General features: G+C 43.5%; 1 protein-coding gene across 1 annotated transcript; it reads left to right on the top strand.

Moving 5' to 3' along the window:
• Positions 1-6333: 6333 nt before the first annotated feature.
• On the top strand, positions 6334-12364 carry HEBP2 (heme binding protein 2). The gene is made up of 4 exons (XM_084774933.1): positions 6334-6685; positions 7141-7276; positions 7989-8169; positions 11823-12364. Exons 1-4 carry the CDS (start codon positions 6584-6586, stop codon positions 12019-12021), a joined length of 618 nt encoding a protein of 205 aa, XP_084631059.1. The 5' UTR covers positions 6334-6583; the 3' UTR covers positions 12022-12364.
• The last annotated feature ends 9033 nt before the right edge of the window (positions 12365-21397 follow it).

A 21397-nucleotide genomic window follows, 5' to 3' on the forward strand; every position in this document is an offset into this window, starting at 1 on the left:
TACCAATCAAGCTATGCTGTGAGATATATAGTTGATTGCTGATTGTCCTAGTTCATTATCTCTCTACCAGACAGATGAAAATGCTGCTTTGAATACACATGTGAGGTATTTAATGTTTCCTATATTCTCTTCTATTAAGCATTTAACATTAACATTGTTAAAATGTATTGACAGAACAGGACACATTGGGGATACATCTTCTATCCTTGGACTTGTACTCAGAAGGCTGACATATGAGAATCAGGGGTTCAAATGTAGCCTTGACTAATTTCTGACATCCAAGCCAGGCTAGATAACAAAAACATCTCAAGGGAATTGTGAAAAATATAAAAACCAACACCAGGAACAGCCACCCACCACTGTTCACAGACACCTTTACTTGAAGAGTGTGATCACACTCTGCCTGATACATAAATAATGGCCCACATAGATGATGTGGATCCCATCCTATAAATTGAAGCAGAAAAATACCTATCACCAACTGAAAGTGCAATAGAAGATGAACAGATGTCACAGATAGAAAATAAGAATTGCCTAATTAACTTTCTTACTCATGTTTTTCTTGTGTAAGCACTCATTTCTGTAACTCAGGTGTTGAGGCATCAGGAAGATTACCTACGAAGTTCTTCTCTATCATGAATTGGTTTGTGTAACAGAAAGCAAGCGTATAAGCTTGAAGTCAGAAAAATCAATTGTTCTCAGCTGGTGGCATCATTTGGGAAGATTTAGAAAGTGCCCTGCTGGAGGAAATATGTCACTTGCAGTGGACTTGAGAGTTTAACATCTGCACACCATTTCTAGTTCCCAATCTCTGCCTCACGCTGCAGGTTGAGGATGCGAGCACTGAGCTCCCTGCTCTCGCTGATACGTATGACACCTTTACATTGCCACTTTCATGGTGACTGCCTGTCCCCCAAACTTTGACAAAACACCATGACCAAAAAACAAGCTTGGAGGAAAGGGTTTATTCAGCTTACTCTTCCAAATCATAGTCCATCTGGAAGGCAGGACAGGAACTCAAGCAGGGCTGGAACCTGGTGGCAGGAGCTCATTCAGAAGCTATGGAGGGGTACTACTTACAAGACTGTTTCACTTGGCTTGCTTAGCCTGCCTCCCTGTAGAACCTAGGACCACCAGCTCAGAGACTGCACCACTCACAATGGGCTGGGCCCTCCTCCCTTGAATACTAATTGAGAAAATGCCTTTCAGCTGGATCTCATGGAAGCATCTTCTCAGCGGAGGTTCTTCCTCTCTGAAGGTTCCAGCCTGTGTCAAGTTGTCACACAAACCAACTCATACAGCCACCATTTAATCACAGGTTGAAACTAAGTTCAAGATGCCAGGTCCTAGGGGAACTGGGCACTTCCCAATAGCTGGCCTTTGTCCTCCAGACATAACGACTGCTCCTAATCACAGCTTCTGTTCCCCAAACATAATGACTCTTCTTTGCCACAGCTTCTCTTATCTTTTGTTCCCCAAAACATAGTGGCTGTCCCTAACCACAAAGAATAATGAGATATGATTGGTTAGATTGTAAAGCCTACAAAAAAAAAAAAAAGATTGTAAAGCCTACATTCTGTATCAGTTGACACAATGAAAGCCCCATCCCTAAATCCTGGATTGGTAGGAAAATGTAGGCAGAACTTGGCACAGATGTTTATGGGTTTTTCAAGCTTAAAAGCTCTATAACATTCTGGCTCAGGGGTTGGGGTATGTGTATTACAGTTCAGTTCCCAAGTATGTTCTGTGTCCCTGACCAATCAATAGTGGCTTGATTACAATAAACTCTTGTTATTTTCATTGGCCTAGTGTTTGAGCTGCATTGGATTTCAGTAGTTGCCATAACACAACGGCCTTACCAAATTCCTTACATTCATAGAATTTCTCTCCAGTACAAATTCTTTTTATTTATTTTTTTTATTATGTATACAGTGCTCTACCTGCACATACACCTGCAGACCAGAAGAGGGCAGCAGATCACATTATAGATGGTTGTGAGCCACCATGTGGTTGCTGGGAATTGAACTCAGGACCTCTGGAAGAACAGTCAGTGCTCTTAACCTGTGAGCCATGTCTCCAACCACCATACAAATTCTTTAATTATAACAAAGACTATAAAAATATGCAAACTCTTCGCATTCAGAAGGTTTTTCTCCAGTATGAATTCTTTCATGCCTTTGAAGATGAGTGTGACACGCAATGGCCCCAGGCTGCTCCTGGCTCTGCCAAGCATGCTCTTGGGTTCGAGGAGCTACTTCATTTGCCATGTGTTTTTCCTTTTTAGAGCTGTCAGTTGGTGTATGTAGTCTTACCCATGTGGCAGAACTATGCTTTTTCTTTTTCTTTTTTTCCAAGAAAACTGGACCTTTATGGCACACCAGGCCTTAATGTTGGTTGCGACCCTGTAATGCCCCCTTGAGCAGCTTGTTAGAGACCTGTTCTTTGATATGAGCATGGGCCTAGTGGCTGGCTGTCAGAGTTGTCCCGTTTGCTATGGTCTGGAGCCAAATGTCTGGACAATCCTGGTGAACCAACATGTGTATCCTAGCAGGCCTGGCTAGCATACTAATTATATGTGGGGTGTTTTAGAAACAGTCTCCCTCAGTTAAATTCTACTTGGGGGTCCAAAGCGTTGGTAAATCTTTTACATCATCAATTCTACTCTTCCTACATCACATTTAATATTGGCGTGATACCCAACACGTGAGATGCATTTTACAACCTCCACATAACGCCGAATGGATCTTACACCTAATTGTTAAATGCTAAGGGCAAAACTGTAGAAGATATTGGAGAAATTAGGGCTCTCTGAGTTTGGAATCCTGCTTCACCTGGCCCTCCCCTCCAGAATGGTCGAAATAAAAATAGTTCCGAAAAAAACCTCAGCTGGACCCCTGCCACCTGCATTGCTGAAAAAATCCCCACTCTGAGGCAAACAATCCTATCTTACCCAATCTGAATCCACCAATGAGTTGTTTTAGACTGCTGTTACCAAAATCTGGCCAGCCTAAGAATATAAAAACCCTAAGATTCTTCTGTTTGGGGGCCACGTTTGTGGACCCCAGCGCGCCTGAACAATAAACTGCCTCTTGCCTTTTTGTTTTTGTTTTTGTTTTTCGTGACAAAGTTTCTACGTGTAACCTTGACTGTCCTGAACTCGCTTTTTAGACCAGGTTGGCCTCGAACTCAGAGCGATCCACCTGCCTCTGCCTCCCGAGTACTGGGATTAAAGGCGCGCACCACCACGCCCGGCTTAAACTGCCTCTTGCTTTTTTGCACCGAGCCCCAGTCTCTGTGTCTCTCATTTGGAGTCTCCCGAAGTAGGGCTCTCTCTCTCTACGAGTCTTAGATTTCTACACACAAGCCCCTGTCCCAAATGCTTTGTGCATATGTAGCCCTCTTAGTGAAGTTACTCAGAGGCCCCCGCCGGCTCCAGGGCATGACTAGATGCAGGTGCCTGCATCTGGCCACTGCTTACCACCCAGACCTAGAGACGACCCACCACACCAGCTCCCACTACTCAGCTGCCCGCTCCTCCCCGCTGTGAGATGTGACCCTGTGCTTACCATGTTGCGACTTCTGAGTCTTCCTGAGTTTCTCTTACAGCACCCAACAGCATTATCAAACTGAACCACCCAAGCCTCCTCAGCTACACAGCCGAACCTGAGCCTTTGCACACGAGGAAAACCCTCTTCCTCTTCCGAGGGGCCGGTCCCCCTGAAGCCCTGATTGGCCAGTGGGGCCTTGAGTGGCACGAGCACCTCCATTAGGGTTAGAGTACGCCGAAGTGGTTCCTGGGACAGGCTTCCAACCTTGAGGGCCTCCGAAGTCAGGAAGTGGTCAGCTCCCCTTAGCTCCTCCCACAGGAGCTGGAGTAGTGGGTCCTCCCAGGGGTTAGGTGGGAAGTTCTACTGAAATACAAATCTTGTCTTCTGGCACCTCCAACTCAAGACCCTGTCACTAGCATCTTGTGTGTGGCCTATATTTGTAGATAGATATTGTTTAAAATTTACTTTGTCATGGAGTGTCTTATTTTCTCCATTTATGAACCCTAAAGATATTTTAAGCAAAGGAAGTTAATCACACAGGGTATGCACTACTAGGGTTCTATAGGAAGTGTCTGAGAGTTAGGTGTGGACTCGGTGAATCTGAGAGACTCTTAACACTACCCTGGTTCTTCAACAATTTCTAGAAATGACCCAAACATAGATTCACCCTCCAGGATAGGAGGTGCAGGGCGGGTGGGTGGGCCTCTGCTTTATTTTGTTTTGTTTTTCAGAATGTTTGGTTTCCAATCGAGCCACAAAGATAAGTACAAGTTACTAGTTTCTTAGAGTATGGCTCTAGGAGTTGTGAGTGTCCAACAGAAACTTGGTTTTCTGTTGCTGTGATGAAAACACCATCCAAAAGTGACTCGGGGAGGCAAAGATTTAGTTGGCCTGCATTTCCGTACCACAGTCCCTCACTGAGTGAAGTCAGCAACCTGGGAGCAGAAACTGAAGCAGAAACCATGGGAGAATGCTGCCTTCTTCCAGGGTTCACCTTCAGATACCTTTCTTTTCTTTTCTTTTCTTTCTTTCTTTTTTTTTTTTTTTTTTTTTTTTTTTGGTTTTCTTTCAAGACAGGTTCTCTCTACACAGCTGTGGCTGTCTTAGAGCTCATTATGAAAATAAGGCTGGCCTCAGACTCACAGAGAGATCTGTCTAACCATCTCCCCAGTGGGGTATTGAGATTAATGGCATGTATGCCGCCACTCCCAGCCCTAGCTACCTTTCTTATACTTTCCAGAACTATTTGCCCAAGGATGTCGCCACCCACAGTAGACTGAGCCCTCCTACACTAATCATTAATCAGAGAAAATGCCCCACAGACTTGCCTACAGACTAATTTGGTGGAAGCGTTTTTTCTCAATTGAGGTTTCCTCTTCAATATAAGCCTAGTTTAATGCCAAATTGACAAAAAGTAAACAAACAAACAACAACAAACTATCACAGGAGCTTATAAAGGCTAAAGGCTGAGGTAGGGGAGTTAATATAAAAATGTCCTAGCATTGTAATGATTGCATAGCTCCACAAATATACTTAAAAACCATTATGCAGTACACTTTAATATTATTATTGATTTTCTGTTTTTGAGGCATCATCACATAGCTAAAAGGGGAGACGGTGGGGGCAAGTGGTTTCAAAATTGGTATGCAAAGGCCATTTAGAATTTCTGAGCTTCCGGTTTCCAACCCCATAGCTCTAGGATTGCAGGGGTGCACCGTCGTGCCTGGTTTATTAAATAGTAGAAGTAAGTTAATACACATACATGTCATTAAATATAAAACTTTAAAAAAACCAACCCAGAATGGAGGAGGGTTACCTATAGAGTCCTTACTCCTAACTGAGCACCATTGTCAGTGACTAGTTGCTGCGACACGGAGACTCACTTCTTTTCAGGAGTGGGGGCGTTGGTAGGTTCCCAGTGCCACAGAGGATGCCTCCAGCCTAACTGCATGCAAATAGCATTGGTTGACTTCAGTGAGCTGAAAACTAATAAAAGCATTTGAAGTTGGCAGGAAGGTGTGATGGAGGGATCTTTTCAGGAGTTGAAGGGCAGAGGGATGGATATGATCAAGATATATTGTATATAGGTAAACAATTTTCAAAGAATAAAAAAAGATGAGTTATATACATTTATTTCAATAAATTTTTTGGAAAAAGCAAGAAACCTAGTCAAAAATCTCTCTCTCTAAAAAAAAAAAAAGCATTGATGTATGCTCTAGGCCACCCCCCAGTGCTCATGGGATGACTCAGAGGGCCTCAGGTCCTTTCTGGAAAAGGTCAAGAAACCAGACAGTCCAAGGTCTCCCCACCCCCTCCCGCCCCCACCCACCCCCACTCGCGCACCACCACCACCAAAGACGCTGGGTCTCCATTGACTTTCCACATTGAGCCACGCTGAAAATTGTTTGTGGGCCCTGGCTGCCCTCCAGGTATAAATGGGTCTGCTGATCCCAAGTTGGACTCTAAAGTCTAGCCTGCCACAGGGTCAGGGGCACTAGTGCTAGCTCCTGGTAATCTCTGAACCCCGCTGGGAAGCCCAGGCGCAGGAGGTTCTCTGCTGTGTCAGGGAAGAAACTGGTTTTGCCGAGGTGCTAGCATTTGCAGCCTAGGGAGAGGCGCCCAGACCGGTTCCACAGAAACCTTGCTCTAGCAGCTAGCTGCTCGGGCCTCCACCTACAACCCAGGTCTGCAAAGAAGAAGAGCTGAGCGAAAGAGACTCTGCGGGCGCACCGAGGGGGGGCGGAGAGAACGAGGTGGGGGGGCAGGGGGTGTCAGGTGACACAAGAGCTAGCTGGCCTATCCTAGCCCAGCTCTCTCCCTTTCCTAGTAGATGGGTGAGGCCTGGGCTGGGGAAAGCTCAGGGTCAGGACTCTGCTACCTAGGATCAGAATGCCACCTCGCGGCTCAGACGGGAAATGTCCTATGGATCCGCAGTAAGGACTGCAGGGCTGTGCCTGGGCCTGGGAGGCGGAGACTCAGAACGAGGCGGCTGGCGGACATAGACAGAGAGCGCCCCTCACAAGCTGCCCTTACCCATGGCCGAAGAGTCAGAGCCAGACCTCGGGGTGACCGAGGGCGCTGCGGAACAGGCCATTGAGATGCCGAGTTGGAAGGTTCCGGAGAACACAGACCCCCAGGTAGGCGTCTTCCAGGGACTTCAAGGACGCATCTGGGCTGCTTTGTCGTGAGATTGAGAAGTCTTATAGAGTTTAGTAAAAAGTACTATTTTAGATCCTGCACAAACCAGGAAATGTGTTGTTTGGCTGATCCACCAGGAGAGAGCCATGCCTCCACCTCCTGTCTGAGTGGGGAACATAAAGAGGAACTGGTTGCTACGCAGACTCAGCGCTTAGATATATATACGGGGATGCTTGTAGCCCCACTTTAGGGCAGTGTAAGCTCTCCCATCCCATAGGAAAACCTTAGGAGAGGCCATGCTTATCCGAAAGAAATGGAAACTCAGGTAGACCATGGGGCCCCAGCAGTCCCTTCGCTCCTGGTAGACCAGAACCCAAGGGTACCTGTACTGCTGACTCTTCACCTCCTAATGTTGAGGAGTTCCTTCTTGTAAGTTTTCTCTCTTCCGTTTTAGCCAGGAAGCTATGAGATCCGACACTATGGACCAGCCAAGTGGGTCAGCACTTGCGTGGAGTCTATGGACTGGGATTCAGCCATCCAGACCGGCTTCACAAAACTGAACGGCTACATTCAAGGCAAAAATGAGAAAGGTAAAAAAAAAAAAAAAAAAGTAGTCTCTCAGATCCTTGGATAATTTAGTTTTAGCTTACTCAAGAAATCTGTTTTGCAAGAGATAAATAACCAGATCTCAGAAACCCTAAGGTTTTTATACACGATTGGCCTCAAGAACCTTAGCGTAGCTAGAGGAGAGTGCTGCTGGATTCTGCTTTTCAACTTCCATTCGTCCCTCGTTATTTTGCTGGACGAAGTGTGGCTCCAAAACTAGGGAGAAGTCTTCTCCTGTGCCAAATGCCTCTAATATTTAGTGACTGATAATTAGTGATATCAGGGGACAGGAAGGTATGCAAGAACATGAGCTTCAAGCCGTGTGTGTGTGTGTGTGTGTGTGTGTGTGTGTGTGTGTAATTTTGTAGGTCTCTTAGCTTTAAGGCCTCAACTTCTGAGTTGTAAAGAAAAATAATTAACTGGCCCATTTTTTTTCTGTAGTTTCTCCTTTATATTTAAATATATAAATTTTATTAACCCCAGAATACAACACTACAGAAAATGTTTAATGTAGATTAAGAATGATTGTCATTCTACGATTATGTTTGCTTTTTTTTTTAAAAATGAGACATTATCACAAGGGTGTATATTTATATTATAACTGTGAAGTAAATCAAGAAAATCACATAATATAGATTTAAAATGTTTATATTAGCCATGAGCACACTAAAGTTGCTTTCATTTTTCATGACGCAGAGATGAAAATAAAGCTGACAGCTCCAGTGACTAGCTACGTGGAGCCCGGCTCAAGTCCTTTTAGTGAGTCTACCATTACCATTTCCCTGTACATCCCCTCTGAGCAGCAATTTGATCCACCAAGGCCTTCAGAGTCAGATGTCTTCATTGAAGACAGAGCTGAAATGACTGTATTTGTGCGGTGAGTAGTAGATACGCCCTGCTGACGGCTCGTTTCCCCTGTGTGCATTTACGATTTAGCTCCTAGGCAGTGTTAGCAGGCTCTTCGCTCTTCCGTAAGAACAGTCTAATACACTTCATGGTGTTTTCCTACTGTCTTGGTTTTTAAATGTCAGGGAAGCCTATTGCAAGATATAATCTACTTATTGAAATGTCTGTTGTGTACCTTCCACATATAAAACACAGCACAAATTATATCACCCAGAGTGTAGGCTTCCTACCAAATAGATAGACCTGAACAATAATGCCTTTAAAAAACAGCATATGATGTCTATACTAGCCTGTTCAGGCTGCCACAACAAATACTATAGACTCTGTAGCTTATAAAAGACAGTAATTTGCTTTTTCTAGTTTTTCCTAAAAGCTGGGTTCAAGTTCAAGGCACTGACATTTACATGACTGGCGAAGGACCATCTCTTGGTTCATATAAGCACCGGTGACCCTCTTTTGTAAGCATGAGAATCCCTTTCAGGAGGGCTCAATTCTAGCCGCCCTCCAGAGGCTCTTAAAACTAGCACATTTGTGACTAAGAGTTCAACATGAATTTGAGAGACACACAGACACTCAGCCCATAGCACTCTATCCCTAACTACAGACACTTTATGTCCTTCTTACATACAAATTTCATTCCATCCCATTTTACTAGCCCCAGAATCTTAGCTTATTTCAGCATTGACTTTTGACTCATTTAAATATTGTCCAAGTAAAACCTGGCTGAGACTCAAGGCATGATTCACCCTGAAGCAAATTCCCCGCAGCTGTGGGCCTGTGGAGTCAAACAAGCTATGGGCTTCCAAAGTACAACAATGTGACATGCATGGGGCACACATCCCCCTTTCAAATGAGAAAATAGAGAAGAAACAGTAATGAGTCTCAATCAAAACCAAATCTCAAGACTTCACATATCTTTCTTGACCCAAGTCTCTGCCCATTGGACTGGAGGCTGGACCTCCAAAGCATTGCTGGGTAGGAATTATGCCCTTGCATACCACATAGCTGAATCCCATGACTTTGGATGCCCCGAGCCCAGCAAAGTTGTCATTTCCCTAAAGATTCTACCAGGCTACAATTACATACCAGTCACCTTTATAATCTGGCATGGCCTCCCCCACAGTCCCATTAGAGATGGCTATGGTGGGGCCTGTCTGTGGAGCCACCGCCCTTGCCAATGTGCCTCTAGGTGTAAGTAGACATTGTTGACTAGAATAAACATGGCCTTTTGTTCTTCTTTGAAGGATCTTGTCTAAGGCAGCCAGACTGATTTCTTTTCTTTCTTTCTTTTTTTTTTTTTTTTTTTGCATTGCTATATTTATAATAAAACATACCAATGAAACATACTAAAAATACTTTTTATTTCTAATTCTTAACCTTCTAAGTAGAAATCACTGTACCTGCACATCCTGTACAGTGTGCTATTGTGACTTCATCTCAGGGCTTTTATTCTCTTTCCTTTCCCATCCTTGTAGCAGCTCCATCCCTCTAATCTGTTCTATCTCTTGGCCTAAGTTCATATCCATATGTGATATGTGATATCCAGATTCCTTTCTCAGCATCTTGTAGGTCATAGGCTAATACGCAGCGTCCTTGCTTCTGGCTTCAGCTCTCCTTTTGGGCTTCATTTTATACTTCATTGTTACTCTGCTTTGTACTTTGTCATTTCCATTTTTCTTATCCGCCCCTCCCCATTTCTTTGCTCAGGAAAATCATCCTTTATTCTAAGACCAATTCTGAAAATACCATTAGCTTGGATTGAGACACATCCTTAGTATTTTGGCCTTTGATCCTGTCTCTACAAAAGTGCCTCTCAAGATGTTTAGATAGTGCTGTCAAAATGTTGATCTCCTGAAGGAGAGAAACTTGTGACCGTGCAGAAACAGTCTGTCAGATGCCTTGGGCCAGCTGGCTGAAGGCTGGATGCCCCGACAATGGAGAAGAACTTGTGACTGTACAGACAGTCAGCTCTCTGTCCTGTTAATACTTTTGGAATTTGCTTGCCTGCACTTCCTTCATAGTAAATAGTTTTTCCTTCTGGGGTCTCTGATGGAGTTAAAGACTAGAGAGCCACAGTATTAATATAAGTCTAGTTAAAAAAAAACTTTAGACATTAGGATAAGAATCAGTAGCATAGGATAGTGAAATAATTTCTTAAAAATTGTTAACTACAAATGGATTGGTCCTTACAAATGTTGACTTAATGGATAGTTCTTATTTTGTTGTATATAGCTTATTTTATTAAATAGAAAGGGGGAGATGAAGGAGAAATAAACCTGTTTTTGTTATGATCCCAAGGGTGGGATCGGAACAGTTTTGTGAGAACAGGTGAGGTTAATCCACTAAAAGACAAACCACCTCATGTGGGAGCTTGATTGTTGCCAGCTGAAAAGATCCCAGGAACAGACTCTGGGAGGAGATACATAAATGAGCCCAGAACTGGAGGCGGGGCTTTTTGGAGACTTGGGATAGTTTTGTTTGTTCATCGCTCTGACGTTGCTAGAAAGAACCACTCGAGGGAAGGCTTTGAGGCTCCGGGCTCCTGCTGAGGTTCCAGGTTCTGGTTACTCCAGGTTACAGCAGAAGAAATCCTGCTGGCAATGCCAGCCGAATCGTTCCTCGGAACTGATATCCTTACGGTTTTGTTATTCTTTAATCCTCTTTTCCTAATGTTTCGGTTAGTCGGGTTATAAGTGGCATACGCTTGGTCGATAAGTACATAATAAAATATATTGGTTAAGAAAACTAAACCTACAACCTCCTCCATTGGACTATGAATGTATAGACATCCAAACTATTGTATTCATCTGTAACCCATCGTATACTCTTAGCCCCAGAAGAGGAAAAAGGGGGCGGGGGAAGCATTTAATTGAGTATCTGGCTTGGATCTGTTGATACACTCTTGTAGTTCCAGGTACTTGAGAAGCAGAGACAGAAGTTAACTTAAGTCTGTTCTGAGACAGCCTAAGGAACTGAGGCTACATCTCAAAAGTACGCAGCAACAATAGCAGAACAAAAGAAACACAGCACGAAGTCACGCTTGACCGCACACTTCTGTTATCTATCCCTGGGGACGGCTGAGTTCAGAGGATCATGTATTTGAGGCTCACGCCGGCTACACGGTGCTTCTAAAGGTTGCCTGAGCTATATAACAAGACTTTCTCCTATGTGGTGACTTTCAGGACAGCCTAAATGGTATATAAGAGAGAAAAAAGGAAGGGAGGAGAATGGGGTGGGCGACAGGGGACTTGGGAGCGTGGAAGGAGTGAGCATCTGAGGGGTCTTCTGAAAGGTTCTCTAAAGTAAAGCATCAGTATGTTTCTGGGAAGTTCCTAGTAGTGCCTATGAGCCATATCCTCAATGTACATGTTCATAAGGCTCTATGGTGACTCTTGTACATCTAGTCTACACGAGATGTGAGTTTCAAACCTGTCAATGGGGGGGGGGGGGACTTAATTGTCCTGAGTCTGTCCTAGGTGAGCTTCACAAGCCCAGGTATGAAGATCAGTGGCTGCCTGGAAGCCACGTCATCCAGCTTTCAGGGCCCCAGACTCTGCTCTTCATCTGAGGTTAGCGTTGATATCTGTAGTAAAAATGACTCACGCACAATCGCTTTCTCTGCAGGTCTTTTGACGGGTTCTCCAGTGGCCAAAAGAATCAAGAACAGCTTTTGACATTAGCGAGCACATTGCGGGAAGAAGGGAAAGCCTTCGATGAAAAGGTCTTTTATACTGCAGGCTACAGCAGCCCTTTCCAACTACTTGATAGAAGTAACGAAGTGTGGCTGATTCAGAAAAATGAGCCCTCCGAAGAAAATGAGTAAGGAAGTGAGTATCACCAGCAGGGGCAGACTTCTGTTGAATGCAGACAGCAGCAGCACCCATAGGTGACGTATATAGTGTCTTTCGCTTGAGATACCACCCTGCATCATGATTATCCCCAGTGTGCCTTTGTAAGATGCTTTATTTAGATACAGGGTATCAAGACAAATCTGTGGCCTCTATTTCTGTGATGATCCAGGACAATGCCATGCCATTCCCCGTCATGTTGCCTTCCTCTGCTTGGACTTAGGACATTTGGATGTTCTCCCTTCCATATAATAGTAATGGAAACATTAAAGATTTGGCCTGTGTAGAAGTAAAATTATGTTGGATACAAAAATAGTCTTACTGCCTCCACTGTTGTGTTTTTCTGTTGAATCCTTGTCCTTGTCCAGGTACTGTTCCCTACACACACACACACACACACACACACACACACACACACACACAGAAAGTTCTTACTTTAAAGTGTTGAAAATCTTTGGAGGCAGAAAATAAATTTATGAGATGATAAGACTTCAATGCTACTTTACAGGTGTGGTTTTTGAAGAAGTACACAGAGATGCCTAATTTTCAACATGCACTTGGATTTCATTTATTTATTTATTTATTTATTTATTTATTTATTATTTATTTATTTAGGCTTTCAAGACAGGGTTTCTCTGTGTAAACTTGACTATCTTGGACTCATTCTGTAGACCAGGCTGGCCTCAAATTCACAGTGATCCACCTCCCTCTGTCTCCCGAGCACTGGGATTAAAGGTGTGCACCACCACCACACCTGGCTTCACTTGGATTTTTAAAATACTGCATTATAGTCTGTCTAGAGGTTGTATGGAAATTGTTACGATTTCCAGGTGTTGGTTGCTGCAAAAATCAAGGCCGTTACAAAGTCCTGCTTCCTTATTTATGAGAAGATCAGGCCACATTCAGATCCCCAGCAGCTGTCGTAGGAAGGGCTCTCACTCTACTGTGGGCTCCTGAGGATGATTGTTGGAGAAGGTCCAGCTGTGTTTTCAAACCCTGATTTCAATGCCTTGAAATCTGGTTACCTCTCTGCCATGGGCATTGTTGTAAACGATGAACTATCTCCTGTAACCATGTGATGATAAGGCATGCGCCCCAGTTATCTCTAATTAGCTAAAGAAAGATTCTGAAGCCTAGGACTGGGCAGAAGAAAGACAGAGGCAGAGTTTGAGGTACCTGGGGCTTAGGTTCAAGAGAAGAAAGGAAAAGGAGTTAGAGGAGTGGGAAAAGATGTAACAGGAGGATAGCAAGCCAGAGAGAGAGGTGTCACCATGAGGCAAGATGGCAGTGAGCATATGGCTGTAGGGAGAGACTGACTGAGCAGAAGCTGTCCCTGGAGTCATTGGATTGACAAGTGATTGGCTTTTATGTGGGTTTTAAAGATACTAGGATTAGAGTAGCTCATAATCTGCCCAGCATAGTGCCTAGAGCTTAACAACAAATCATAATCTCTCTGTGTCAATCATTGGGGAACTATCTGGTTAAAGAAAACTGCTGCCATAATAATTCCACGTATTAATTAACATAGAAAGAATCATTCTACAGATGATGGCGTAGATCTTGGGAACTTCCTGATAATTAAAGCTGCTCACAGGTAACATGGCTTCCACTGCTCATTAACTGTGTATGCAGATATCACAAAGCCAGTTCTTGAGAAATGATCATAGACAAGGCTAAGGGATTCAGTAGATTAGATGGGGCTAAATGATGCATGCAATCCCTCCAACTGTAATATTATAAGGTGTGTTTGGAAAATTAACTTCTCTAGACCAGAGGTTCTCACCCTTCCTAATGCTGCAACCCTTTAATACAGCTCTCATGTTGTGGTGACCCCCAACTATAAAATTGTTCTCATTGCTACTTCATATCTGTACTCTTGCTACTGTTTTAATTTGTAATGTAAATATCTGTGCTTTCCGCTGGTCCTAGGCAACCCCTGTGAAAGGATCATTTGGCCACCATAGGGATCACAACCCTCAGGTTGAGAACCATTGCTCTAGAAACATCCATTCCCATAGTTATGTTACGCCCAGATTGCTAGAACCCCAAAGACCACGAGCAATCTGAAGTCATATGCAAAAACAAGGGTCCTTTATTTCTGCAGACGTCCAGCATGCAGAGACCATCATTTAGACAAACTGCCAAACTCAAAGTGAGCTCCCAGGCTCTTTTTAAAGGCATTCAGGGGACTTTCCAGGGAGGAGTTGGCAACCTTTAACACGATGTGAAAAAGCATGCACAGACTGAAAAGGTGCAGGCAACCTTAGTCAGCGGTCATGAGCTGGTCATGAAACAAGAGATTTCTAGAACAGCAGAAAACTGACCTTGAGCAACCTTATATTCCTCCATCCAGGTGGCTAGGCCACTCCTGATTGGCTGTTCATTATATGTTGGTATTCCCAGTAACCGCTGAGCTAATTTCTGAGGAATGGAGGCTCAGGCCTGCTCTGAGCTAACAAGAAACTGAAGCCTGTCATGGAGTTAGCTAGACTTATTTACCCAGGCCTCCTCAGTTTCAGGTTTCTGGGTACAGTATTCTTAAGCATTTCACCTGAATCCTCATAGCCAAACTTCAGAATAATCCATGCCTGAGCATCACTATTTTATGGAAGAGAAAACTAAGGCACAGAGATCTTGGGTAACTTGCCCCAGACAAAACCGTAAGGACAGAAGCTGACCTAGGTTTTCCTTTTCATTTTACCCTGACTATGATAATGAGCTTGCTGTACAGAAACCTCTGAGGTAGTCATTTTTGATACAAAACAAGCTACATATCTGGTTCTGAAATTATTGCAAATTTAAGAATCTTTAATTCTTAATTCATTTTTGAGTTTCATGTTGAATTTTCACTTTTATACCTCAGATATATATATATATATAAAATCATTAGCTGCCTTTAGTCTCTCCTACTGACGAAAGTTCACACAGCACTAACTTCTCCTGTAAGGAAACACACGTTTTTAGTATTTAATCTGCAGCCTTGTATGAAACATGCATCAGTTAATCAATAATTTCCACTTGAAGTTAGAAGAACCTATTTCTGATAGCCAAAATTCAGTTACAGCTGAAGGATGTTCAAAAAGAAAATTGATTTTTGCCCCATTAAAGTTCAATGTATTCTATTTTTCTCTCCTTTAATAAGTTAAAACCTTTTCAACCATAAATTGGTAGATGCTGTGTTTTTTTTGTGTTTGTTTGTTTTGTTTTTTGTTTTTTCAAGACAGGGTTTCTCTGTGTAGCCTTGGCTGTCCTGGACTCACTTTGTAGACCAGGCTGGCTTGGAACTCACAGTGATCCACCTGCCTCTGCTTCCCAAGTGCTGGGATTAAAGGGATGTGCCACCACCCCCGGCTCATGCAGTGTTTTTTTGTTTTTTTGTTTTTGTTTTTTCAGCAGCAAATTGGTTAGTTTTGTAGCAGATAGTGATTGTGAAGCATCCCTTGTGATACCATTTCCTTTTGTGTCTTTCCTTCTATCTACCTGAGACATGTTTACACTTGCTTTTCTAAGTTAAGACTTCCACTTTGCTGCTGGTCTAATTTTGCTCCATGCCTTCTCTGCAAACTCAATACCTCCAATTGTTTTGCCCAGAACTGACGCCAGTTTTGGAAATCTGATTTGCCCATTTAAAAAAAGTCCCTGTTGTTTTGGTTTTGGTTTTCTTTTCTTTTTTTTTTCCCCCTTGACTCTTTCATAGGACAGTTCCCATCTTGCTTCCTTGTTCACACCCCATCCAACTTAGCAAATTTGATTCCCCCAGCATAAATCTGTTTGTTTGTTTGTTTGTTTGTTTGATGCTCATATAGAATAGTTCCGAGCTTGCTTGCTTGCTCACGTCCCATCGCTGCCCCCTTGCCTCTTTATCTAGTTGTGCTGGAAAGAGTTGGTCAAAGGCTTCATTGGAGCTCTGGACTATAAGACCATATCTCAGGGACCATAACAGGAGTTAAGGTGGCCAGTCCCATGTACCCTATGCTTTTCACAGATTCATCTGTGTGTTCACAGGTGGGACAAGGATTTTTCAGAAGATAAGTTGAAAATGAAGGCCAAAAAGAATTCACTGCAATTCACGGCATTCACTCATCCCTTTACAGTCACCACTTAGCTCCTTAAAAATTTCAAATTCACACACACACACACACACAGAGAGAGAGAGAGAGAGAGAGAGAGAGAGAGAGAGAGAGAGAGAGAGAGAGAGAGAGAGAGGCTGTTCCTAGACACGGTGTTTTTCTTCATTGTGCAAGTCATTATGGAGTCCCTACTGTGTTTCTGGCACTATGCTTATGGTCCCTCATCAGTGACTTGCTATTCACCAACTGCAGCAACATGGGTTATTTATCCACTGAGTCAAGCTGCCTGCTGAAAATGTTGTAGTGTTCATGACAGGCAAGGACCCTGTCTGTATGGACTTTGCATTTTAGAGTGAGAAAGTTCAACTAAAACAAGAAGACTTGAAATTATGGCAAGTGCTATCAAAAAATAAGAAGATTTCTGAGGAGATAGTTCCGTCATTTAAAATGTCTGCCACACAGACATGAGGACGTGCATACAATGCCCAGAACCCACATTAAAGTGAACACAAACCAAAAAACTAGACAGGTGACACTGCTCAGTGCTAGAGAATTAGAGACAAGCACGTCCCTGGTGCTGTCTGGCCAGCCTGTAGCCTATTTAGTGATAGACATAGTTTCAAAACAAAATAAAACCAGAGTGAACATCCCCTGATGAAAAGACAGCCAAGGTTGTACTCTGGCCTCCGAATGTACACACACATTCGTAAATGCTCCTGCACACATATGTGCCTATACACATATGAACATACACACAGAGAATTGAAATGAGACTGTGAGACAGAGGCATAGACGGTTGTTTGGCTGCCACACAGCATGGTCAGGGCAAGTCTTTCTGGAGGAGATGATAATGATGAAAGCTGGGGGCAGGGCAGAGGGTATATCTTGGGTAGATACGACCGTGGAAAAGGAAGAGGCTGTGTTCAGTGCCCACACTAAAATGTTTTACATACTGCTTGCTGAGTGGGACAGCTGAGTGGGGCTTCTAGGGCACTAGCTCTTTGGATAAAGAAAGTTGCTGACCTTACATAGGGCTTTAGGAAACCTAGAGTCCAGGGATTAAAGGATTTTCTAAAGTATTTAGGGATTGAGTTAGAGCTGAGAAGGTGCAATTACCAGACCTGAGATACTGATGTGTAGCCTGGTTCAGAAGTAGGGTTACTGATGTGATGTTGGCATTGATCATACATGATGCTTGTTACAGTGACCAGAGAATGGCCACTTCTATTTCTGAGATTTAGAGTTGTACCAGAGACTCACCTTCAGTTGGGCCAGACCAGTCTTCAAGAAAGTACTAGCTATTCAGGTGTGAAGGGTGTGATTGGCAGGCGGTCTCCAGCTTTTACCTCCTCTAGGAATCATGTCAGATATCAAAATTTGTACACAGTTTGGGGAGTATGTATCCCATCACTGGGTAAGGCATGGGTTGGTAACAGCACACGTTTCTTGTCAGCTTCCAACCAATGACTAAGCAAGGCTGTGATGCAAAACCTATCCACTTCTGCCCAACTCGGGATTCCTCTGATAAGAAGTCTTTGCTCCGGAACTCCCTAGTAGGATGGCAGAGAAACTGTTCAACCTGTACAGCAGTCAAAGAGCTCTCTTCTAAATCTTGTTTCCCCCTCGTCTTTTTGAGGTGTGACATCACCACACATTTTTTTTTTTTTTTGTCCAAACTTGTGTAACTGGTACGAACAGTTCAAGAACCTAGATGGAAAGATGCCATTTGGAGAGGTGATGTAGACAGTCTCTGGCACAAACAGCTGTCCAATTAGTAAATTGATAAAGTAGTGTCTTGGTGCAGGGAAATGGAATGAATGATCGATGATTCTTTTATTGATGATAGGAGAGAAGAAGTGGGTAGCAAATACAAGAGTAGTATACTACAAAAAAAAAAAAAAGAATAAGCAGGCTACCAAGGTGAGACTATAGTGGGGGGAAGAGGTCCCCCTCAGTCATAGACCTAGGGGAGGGGAATAGGGTGAAAGTGGGAGGGAGGGAGGAATGGGAGGATACAAGTGATGGGATAACAATTGATATGCAATCTGAATAAATTAATTAAAAAACAGTCTAGCAGACTAGAATGGTTGTTACTGGGTTACTCTGATGTCTTACAGGTAAAGTCATTAACAAACAAGGGCTCAACCGTACAACGTTGCTTATGGCCTCTCTGTGGCTGTGATAAACACCATGGCCTAAAGCAACTTGGAGAAAACTGGGTTTATTTCAGCTTACATTTCCACATCACAAATCTGTCACTGAGGGAAACCAAGGGAGAGACTCAAAGCAGGAACATGAAGAAGCAGAAACCATGGAGGAACATGGCTTAGTGGTTTGTTGCCAGTTCTGGATGGTTCATCTACCATTCCTATCCAACCCTGGCTCACCTGCTCAGGGCTGGCATTTCTCACAGTGGCCTGGGACTTTCTTAATCTTTAGCAGTCAGGAAAAGGATCTCAAAGGTATGCCTACAGATCAATCTTTCCATTAAGCTTCCCTCTTCCCAGGTGCGTCATTGACAACCAAGTTTAGGCATCACACTCACTATATACAAGAGCCTCAGTCGTATCCCTAGCACCTCAAGAAAACTAATGCTTAAAATCACAAGGACCAGAGGTCACTTTCAAGAACCACTTTTAAAATGCCAGGTGTTGTGGTTCACACATGAGGAGGTGAACTCGGGCAGATGGCTGGGGCTTGGTCAGCCAGCTTAGCCTGCTTCATGAGCTTCAGGCCAATTGGAGCCATTGACTCAAAAGTTAAGGTGACAATCCTTGAGAAATAACACTTGACGTGGTCTCCTGGCTTCCACATGCATATACATACATGCATCCACATACATTAATGTGTGGATACACACACAAAGTCAACTATTACAAGTCCTTAACCCATATAGCCAAGCAGAAAAATCTGAAGGTCAACTGTGGGCTCTGATGGTAAAACTAACTACCAGCACATTTCCAATCAAGCTATGATACCTAGACAGAATCAAACGTGGAAACCTGAAACATAGTGAGGACAGGTTAATAGATATCTCTTCCTCCTCTTCTTCTCCTCTTCTTCTCCTTCTTCTCCTTCCTCTTCAGATCTCTAATCCAGACTGGTCTTGAACTCTTTGTCCTGTGATAAAGCACAATGACCAAAAGCAACTTGCAAAAGAAAGGGGTTCATTTGGGCTTCCCTTTCCAGAAGAGTAAGAGTCCAAGCATGGCAGCAAGAGGCAGGCATGGGGAAGGAGCAGGAATCTGAGAGTTCAGATAGTCTAAAGAGCAGGAAGCAGAGTGACTTGCAAGTAGCACAAGGCTTTAAATGCTCAGAGCCTGCCTCCAGTGATATGCTTCATTCACCATGGCTCCTAAACCTCCCCAAACACCACCACTAGCTAAGGACCAACTGTTCAGCTCTTTGAGATTATGGGAGGCCATTCTTATTTAAACCATTACACTGAGAAGGAGCTTGAATTCCTGATCCTCTTGCCCCCACCTCCCAAGTATTGAGATTACAGGCCCTGCACCACTGTACAGAGCTATCATCTGAGATGAGCGGCTGCCATCTTCAAGAGTCCAACCAGGACTGTTTAGCAGGTATCATTATAACTGGGCTTGTTGACTGTTAATGTTCCCTCTCAGAAGGAAGGGATGAAAAGGGTCAGGCCCTCCCCCTGACTAGCCAGCCCTCCCAACCAGTTATATCCAATTCTTCCCTAATTGCTTGTGACCTCAGAGTCTCTGGGGGAGGGGTGGGGCTAGAATATGAAGGTAGGGAAAGATAAGGGGAGGGGTTCCATAGAGAGGTGAAGTCATCATCCCAGCTGGGTATAAACTTTCCAGGGCAGTTAGTTTAAGGTCACCCATACTTCTGACTATAAATAAGCTTCATAAACTCACTGGCTCTACTGGGTAAACGTTGATGAAATCATACCCCAGTTTGTTGCTGGGACCTCAAAGAAGGAGTAGATATTGTTTGCCTTCCTCCAAGGGAAGGAATCTCAGTAACAACTAACATGCCTAATTTATGAGATCCTAGGGCTCAAATCCACATACCCTTGTGCTTGGTAGGCAAGGATTCCAGCTGCTGACTTACATCCCCAGCCCCATTCACACAATTTTGATTCCCTAGAGGACTGTGACCATTTTGTGCCTGCAGAAGAGGACCAGTTTCCATCACTAAAAGACAGACCTGCCCAAGCCTACTTCCTTTGCTCTAACAGGAAAAGCAGCATGAAGTTCTTTCCTCTCTAGAGCAATAGGCACCCTTCAAGAACTGAACCCATCCCTTCGCCTGGCTTCTAGGTTTATAAGTAGAGTTCCACTATGGCCTGCTGAGGCTGGGCTGGCTCTAATTAAGAAATAGATAGCTATGTGCCCAAGATGCTGCAAAGCCTGGTCACCATGTCCTGGAAGGGATCTGCCTGTAGAATCCCGGGAACTGATTCTAAGGACACTTAATCAAAGCATTAGGTTTGTAACACTAAATAAAGGGGAGCTTCTTAGAATAGTTTTCAGGAAACATGACAACACCATGAGAAACCCTACAATTTTTTTTCAAACTCACAGCCTAAGGTAGCTCCTAAAAGCTTAGAAAGTGTGACAGAAATATTGAAATGCCAAGATTTGTTGGATAGACAGTAGAGGAAGGAATGAAAGTCACCAGGGAAGAAAACATGCTAAAATGGAGATGCTGAACTGGATGCTCTATCAGAGGATTATGTTTGAGAACAGGACTTCATTATGCACCAGGACCATTTGGGAAACACTGTGTAGAAAGACATAGGTGCATCTTGGCTGGATTGTTAGAAAAATGTGCATGCTTTGAGATCATGAGTCAGGTAAGAACACTAACTGCCAAATCTATATAGGTTGATCATGTGACAGTGACCTCAAAATGATGGTCAAGGTTCTCATTAGACAAAATAAGAACCTAGTATCAAAAGTAGTCATTTTATACATATCAAATGAGTTAGGAATAGATGAGAAACAAGGCAAGCTAAATCATACCATTCATCAGGCAGTTTCCAAAGTGAAATCAACTTTCTGATCACAAGCTCATAATTGAAGGAATGACTGGATTCCAGGAAAAGGGTCATTGCAATACGCCAGCAAGACTTGTTTGCAAAAAGAACCCACAATAGACAAAGAGGCATACCTGGGCACATGCACACATAAATGAGCATTTAACCCAGAAATCCCAATATCATTGCAGTTCTCGGTCCCCATGAAACTGGGAGGAACATATGGACTTTAGAAAATAAACGTAATTCTAAACAAAGTTTGGCCCACAA

The sequence above is a fragment of the Acomys minous genome (assembly GCF_964271855.1).
Source record: "Acomys minous genome assembly, chromosome: 3".
Classification (NCBI taxonomy): domain Eukaryota; kingdom Metazoa; phylum Chordata; class Mammalia; order Rodentia; family Muridae; genus Acomys; species Acomys minous.

Coding starts and splice junctions, on each gene's coding strand:
- HEBP2 (XM_084774933.1), top strand. CDS start 6,584: ATGGCCGAAGAGTCAGAGCCAGACCTCGGGGTGACCGAGGGCGCTGCG. Junction 6,686..7,140: donor CGGAGAACACAGACCCCCAG/GTAGGCGTCTTC, acceptor CTTCCGTTTTAG/CCAGGAAGCTATGAGATCCG. Junction 8,170..11,822: donor GAAATGACTGTATTTGTGCG/GTGAGTAGTAGA, acceptor CTTTCTCTGCAG/GTCTTTTGACGGGTTCTCCA.